Source organism: Frankliniella occidentalis, unplaced genomic scaffold (genome assembly GCF_000697945.3).
Source record: "Frankliniella occidentalis isolate FOCC.00 unplaced genomic scaffold, Focc_3.1 Scaffold77, whole genome shotgun sequence".
NCBI lineage: Eukaryota > Metazoa > Arthropoda > Insecta > Thysanoptera > Thripidae > Frankliniella > Frankliniella occidentalis.
Window position 1 is genome coordinate 730,831 of NW_026267207.1, and position 6,462 is coordinate 737,292.

General features: G+C 57.4%; 1 protein-coding gene across 6 annotated transcripts in view; it reads left to right on the top strand.

The window, feature by feature from the left end:
- LOC113207226 (trithorax group protein osa) overlaps positions 1-6,115 on the top strand; it is a 66,534-nt gene extending 60,419 nt beyond the window's left edge. For 5 of the 6 annotated variants that reach the window (XM_026423689.2, XM_026423690.2, XM_026423694.2 and 2 more), the window contains 5 exons: positions 357-2,110; positions 2,194-2,314; positions 2,401-2,588; positions 2,856-3,132; positions 3,220-6,115. In XM_026423689.2, coding sequence (XP_026279474.2) covers positions 357-2,110; positions 2,194-2,314; positions 2,401-2,588; positions 2,856-3,132; positions 3,220-4,386 — 3,507 coding nt within the window. In that variant the 3' untranslated portion in view covers positions 4,387-6,115. The remainder of the gene's footprint in view (positions 1-356; positions 2,111-2,193; positions 2,315-2,400; positions 2,589-2,855; positions 3,133-3,219) is intronic. The other variant, XM_026423691.2, reaches the window with a different exon arrangement.
- The last annotated feature ends 347 nt before the right edge of the window (positions 6,116-6,462 follow it).

Below are 6,462 nucleotides of genomic sequence, written 5' to 3' on the forward strand. Positions count from 1 at the left end.
CCCTTTACCCCTCCCTACCCCGACACAACCTCTTACTCACCCTCTCATCTCGACCTCGACCCTCTCCGGCCACTTGGCTTTTAATCTAAATTTCCTCGACGGCCGAAGAATATCGTGACACTTTTGACCCAGACTTTCTCTTGCTCCACCCCGTGGAGGGAGATCGGCGCGTCTCGTGTCTTCATGGGCGCACTAAAAAAAAAAAATCGCGGGCGTGCATATTAGTTCATACGATAAGACGATTGACATGACTGCTCATCTGCAGTGACCCGGAGGCTTCTGGGCCTCTCACAGGGGTCCGGCCACCACCCGGGCCACTGGCGAGTGCTTTTCTAACCGTGATCGTCTTGTTGCAGGACCAGCAGGCGCTGCGCGAGCGTGACGCCGCCCCGAGAGACAACCTGCCCGAGGACTTGTCCGTCAAGAGGCCGCGCGACGGCCCGCCCGGGCCCGCCACCCTGGGCGTCGCCGCACCCTACCCCGGGCGCAACCCCTCACCCGCCGGCCTGCAGCACTCGCTGCACGTGGCAACGCACCCTGGGGCGCCGCACGTCGGGCTGGGCGCGCTCGGCAAGGCTGGCCCCGGCGGCCCCGTGTACCGGACGGGCCCCGGCGGCGAGGGCACCTACTACCACGGCGTGGGGGCGCAGCCCCACGGCCAGCCCGCTACGCCCCACCTGGTGATGGGGCCTCGGACAGTGACGCCCGGCGCCCCGCACGCGCCGCACGCACTCAACCCGCACGCCATCAAGCAGCCCCTGAAGGTGGTGCCGCCCACCTTACCGCTGCCGCAGCAGACCAAGCTGTCGCCCAAGCTGGTGACGCCCAGCACGCACGGCGCGCACCACGGCTCCCTGAGCGGGCACGGGCCGCACGGCGGGCACCAGGGCGGGCCCCTGGGCGGGCACGGGCCGCACAAGGCGGGCTCCATCACGCACGGCACGCCCGTGTCGTCGCCACAGCGCTACAACGAGAACCTGCTGCGGCCGCCGCACGTGACGCACCAGCACCAGTCCCTGGGCAAGGAGGGCTCCACCGGAGGCGGCTCCATCACCCAGGGCACGCCCGTGCACCTGCCCGCGCGCCTGCCCACGGCCGCCACCCCGATGTACGACTACTACAAGCGGCCGCCGTCCGGCGGCGTCACCTACCCGCACCCGCCAGTCCACCCCTCCGTGCCGAGCCCCGTGACCACCTCGGCGCCCTCGACAGGAGGCTTCACGTCGCCCTACCCCCACCAGGGCGCTCGGCCCGTCACCTCGTACACCTCCGAGCAGCTCCACTCGAGGCAGATCATCATGGCGGACTACTATACCTCCCAGCAGATGCACGGCACTCGGCGGCCACCGGAGAAGCCCGGCCAGCAGGGCCCTCCGCTGTGGGGTCCGGGCGGTCCTTCCCCCAGGGTGTCGCCCGGCCCCGGCGGCCCGTCACCTCACAGCTCGTCGCCGCACAGCTCGTCGCCACAGCCTCAACCGCCGCCCCAGTCCTCGCCGGTGCAGGCCAAGGGCCCCGCCACCATCTACATCCAGAAGTACCCGACACAGCCGCCCAGCCAGCCGCCACAACCCCAGCGGCTGCCCCCGGAGCGCACGCCGCCCCCGCAGGCCCGGCAGGGTGTGATCCAGCGCCACAACACGACGCCACAGCCGCCGCCGCAGCACGCCCCCCACCAACCCTCCCACCAACCCTCCCACCAACCTCACCAACCCTCCCACCAGGCTCACCAACCCTCCCACCAGTCTCACCAGCCTCATCAGTCCCATCAATCCCACCAGTCCCATCAGCCCCACCAACCACATCAACCCTCTCATCAGTCTCACCAAGCCCATCAGACACTGCAGTCCCACCAACCAGCCCGCCCGCTGCACTTCAGCCACCCGCCCCAGGGCCACGAGGCCTTCGCGTCCCTGGTGGACGTGGCCGTCGCCCAGCCCAGCCTGCCCGTCCCTGTGACCGCTTCCGGCGCCGACAAGCGACAGGCCCACCAGCACCATGAGGGCCTTGGAAAGACCATGGCCGACTCTCTAAGAGACCGCGAGCGAGATCAGCGCGACCAGAGAACCCCTCCAGGACACCATCCTGGGCCCCCTCCAGCCCAGTCGGACAGGTGAGAGCCGTCCGCCACTAACTCGTGCCGGCCCGCTGTGGCACCCAGTGGCACCCTGTGCTGACGCCCTTGTCTTCTTTTAGCAGACAGCAGCAGATCCTGATCCAGCATCACCAGCAACATCAGCAGCAGCAGCAGCGGCACCCTCCGCCCATCCAGTACCACCAGCTGCAGCATCAGGTGCAGCACCAGGTGCAACATCAGGTGGGTGTCTCAGGCCCCTCAGCACGCGCTGACTAGGCGTGTCCACCCCTCGCTAACCCTCCCCTCTTACGCTTCTCTCGTCGCAGGTGAGGCTGGAGCAGCACCGACAGATCATGATGGCGGAGCGGGAGAAGGAGCGCGAGAGGGAGGCGACGCGCGTGTCGGGCCCCAGGCACACGCCCTCGCCGCAGCTGCAGCAGCTGCAACAGCAGCTGCCGCCCAGCACCCAGGCCACGCAGGTGTCCATCTCGCAGGCCCCGAGCCCGGCCCAGAGGTGAGTGCAGCGCAACGTGCAGGGGAGACGTCGTAGAGTTGCCACAGATCTAGAGGATTGAGGAAAATTTATATATTTTGTAAATGAACATGTAAAATTTTTGTCCATCTGATCTGATCCTATGAAGGACGTACTTTCATGCAAAACTTGGTTTTTCATTTCACCTATTTTGCCGGCTAACTACCTTTCACAAATAAGGGGAATCATGAAAAACTGTTCTAAAGAAATGGGGAGGTTTTCTCCTACTAACCGTGCCTTTGTTTTCAGGGAGTCGAGTGTCGTGAACAGGACCACGCCGCTGCCCCAGTCCGGCCTCAGTGGTGGTAGCAGCCAGAGCGCGGGGCCGGGAGCTCCTCCGGGGCCGCCGGCTGCCCCGGGACAGGCCGGCGCGGCCAGGCCGAGCTCCACGTCCGGGGACTCGACGCTCACGGCAGCCAGCGTTATTGACGCCATCATTACTCACTCCATCAACGAGGGCTCGCCTTCCAGCAACGCGAATCACCCCGGGCCGCACACCTCACGGCTGGGCGACCGCCTGTTCCAGGTAGGTCGCTGTTCCATGCCCCTCACTGAGTGCAGCATTGCCGCCGCCAACGCCGGTTCGTTTCGTTAACTTGCTTTTTTCGTCCAGGGATTCCATCGAGAGACCGGGCCGGCGACAAACGACATTGCCATCAAGGCGTCCCCGCTGAAGGGCGGGTCGGTGACGTCGGAGACTGGTTCAGACGCGGCGTCCTCGGCCACGAACAGCGGCCCTCCGCCCCCCGCGCAGGTCAAGAAGACCCTGAGCGAGAACATCGACTCCATCATCACCAAAGAGCTGAACGCCACCCCCAACTCGTTCCCGCGCACCCTGACCTACGGGTTCCCCATGGGCGCGCAGGGCGTGGTCGCCCCCGGCGCTCAGTCTGTCGAGGAGCTCTGCAACTGGAAGCTGAGGAGAGCGATGCAGCAGAAGGAGGAGATGGAGGCCGCGCGGGAGAGGGAGCGCGAGCGCGACCGGGAGAAGGGCCGCAGCACGCCCACCCAGCCGGGCCAGCCGGACGAGCGACAAATCATCCGGATCATGTCGAGTCCTCGCAAGGGCACCCCGGGGCCGCCGTTCGGCGCGGAGCCCGTGTCGCCACCCGACTCTGCCCACTCTGCCACCTCGTCGACAACGACGACCACCACCACCAACAGCGGGAGCTCTGCCGGCTCCGCCTCGCACTGGCTGCCCACCACGGGGGCGCCCACCCCGGCCTCGGTGGCCGCCGCCGTGTCGGGCAGCGTGCCGGCTAGCTTGGCTGCCTCCGACCCCGTGGCGTTCTTACAGCAGCGTCGCTTCTTCCCGGACCGGACCCAGATGTCGCCCCTCGACTACGTGAAGAACAGGATTGTGGAGGTGATGCGCACCTCGGAGGACGACAAGGTGACGGACAGCCGCAAAGAGGGCGGCGATGCTGCGTCAGCCGGGGCGGCGGCCAGCAAGGCCGAGGGCCGCAGCGCCAGTGGCAGCCCGGGCGAGATGGTGATCGACGAGGGACGGTCCTCTGACGAGAAGCCACCCTCCGCTGCACCGCCGACGCAGCCGCCCCACACCCAGGCGCACGCCGCCTCGCCGTACGTGCAGACCAGCTCCACGTACGCCTTCCCCTATTCGGCGCTTAGCGTACCCCAGGCGGCGCTCACCCCCCAGACGGGCGCGGCCGCCCCCAAGCCACCCGGGCTTCTGCCACCGTCCGTGCCGAAGGAGCCGGTGGCCGAGCCCAAGCCTCTGCTGTCAGCGCAGTACGAGGCGCTCTCTGACGAAGACTAGGGTTAGATTGTCTTCATCTTCTGCTCAATTTGTACCAGTATGATTGTGTACTGCTTATTCCAGACTTAATGTTTGTTTAGGACTTACCAGCTCTGAAGATAAATTAAATTTCATGTCCTTGATGAAGTTTTCTGTTATGTTAATTAATTTGTTTTCATCTGTTTGGACTCGGAGCAGAATTGGCCATGCTGCCACAATAATCAAATGGTCTCATTTTGTTTGGGGTTAATTTGAAAATGGTATTGAAGTTATTATGTTGGGTATAGGAAATGGTATACTGTTAGCACTGCAGGGAATGAAGTCGTATGCTGAGACTGTAATTGGAAATTGGCCGTTTTTATTGTGCCTCATTTCTAGTATCTTTGTAAACAACCAGCTGTAAATAGGGTTGCATTTCTCCTAAGAGACTTCTTGTCATACTGTGGTACAAGATGTAAATGTGCGCTGCACTATCTCTTACCATTCCACCCGACTTCTCAACTACTGTTTAATTACAGGGCTATGTAAGCTTTTATATGGGATATTTTTATTTCCTGTTAGTGTTTTAAATTGTCTTAGAAATTCTTGTTATGTAATTTTACGAGAATGATTTAATGATCCTTTTCATTACCCCTCTTGAGTGACGTGTAACTTTTTATAAATATTTTTTTTATGTTACGCTGATAAGAGTCTTCGTGGACTCACGTGATAAATGTTGACATACTATATAAGCCCTGGGTAAGCTTTTCATACCGTCAGGAAAGGTTCTTTATGTAATATATATGTGTAGTTTGATCCAATGCCTCAATCTCTGTACATAAATCCTACACCCCTGCTGCTAGCTAGGCATGTTCAATTTATTATATTAATTGTGTACATATTTGCTATGCATCTGATATTTTTTTTTCTACAAATCAATTTAAGAACAAAGAGGGATTAGCTGTGATAGCAGCCATGTACAGTGTGTACAAAATGAAGTGTCCTGGTCGTTTGTGTGTTCGTCCCTAGATCCCCTAAAAATTCTGCAATTGGAGGGTACTTGGCAATTGCATAATAGGAATTTGTTGCTTTTATTGTATAATAGAATAACAATTTATGTACATTTTTTTTCTATTTTTTTTTTCCAAAATCAGTGGTGATATTTTAGTGAAAGACGTTCATGTGGACAGGTTAGTGTAAGCTTCTGCTGCAACATTGTGATTTTTGTTTTTATCTGTCCATTATTTAATAGTCATGCTTGAGGGGGATTTAATGTGGCGGACAAATAAACGGGCAGAACGGTGAACCAGGTGTTAGGGTTGGTACTCCACTTTAGATCTATGGTGTACTCCTATCATTCAGTTCTAGTGTGCTAAGTGGGGAGTGGGTTTCATCTCTGCTGGACAGACTTGCACTGCTCATGAACTCCCACCCAGTCCCCCTGTATTAATGGCACAGTGTCACCCCAGACAAGACGCCTACATGGTTTTGCAAATTGGGATTTTATGAAGGGTATATAGCCTTAAATTTGGGGGATGTTTTTTGATTACTTCTTTTGTTTTTGTTTTGTATTGTCTGTGGTGGTGCTGTGCTCTCCCTTAACTTCCCTCTGGCTGGACTACAAACTTCTCCTCACCGTCCTCTTTTTCTCCTTCACAGAACATAACTAGAATATGAGAAATGTTGTAGTCTTTTTCAGTGTACACAGGCGGAAACAAAAAACGAAACAAAATGTTATTTTTGTTGAAAATATAAATCCATGTGTCCGTTACATCCTGTTTTCTTTTTACCATATCATTCCCAAGTGTCCCTTAACAGCTAATCACACATTAATAATTATTGTGAGATGGGTGTAGACCAAGGTAAAACTTTTGTTATTTTTTGTGAGGGAGGGATTACTGTTTGACTTTCTTGGTCTGTGTTTGGTATGTGTTGCTTAGAAGGAATCGGGGTTTATCTTTATTTCTTCGCTTTGTTGGTTTGAAAGACTCGATGAGGGGCCTCTTTAAGAATCACGGGTAGATATTTTGTTTGAAAGCCCCTTGTGGTGTTTGAGATAGGCATTTTGCATTTCTTTGTACGAGTGTAGTCAAAGAGCATCAAATGGCCCTATAATAT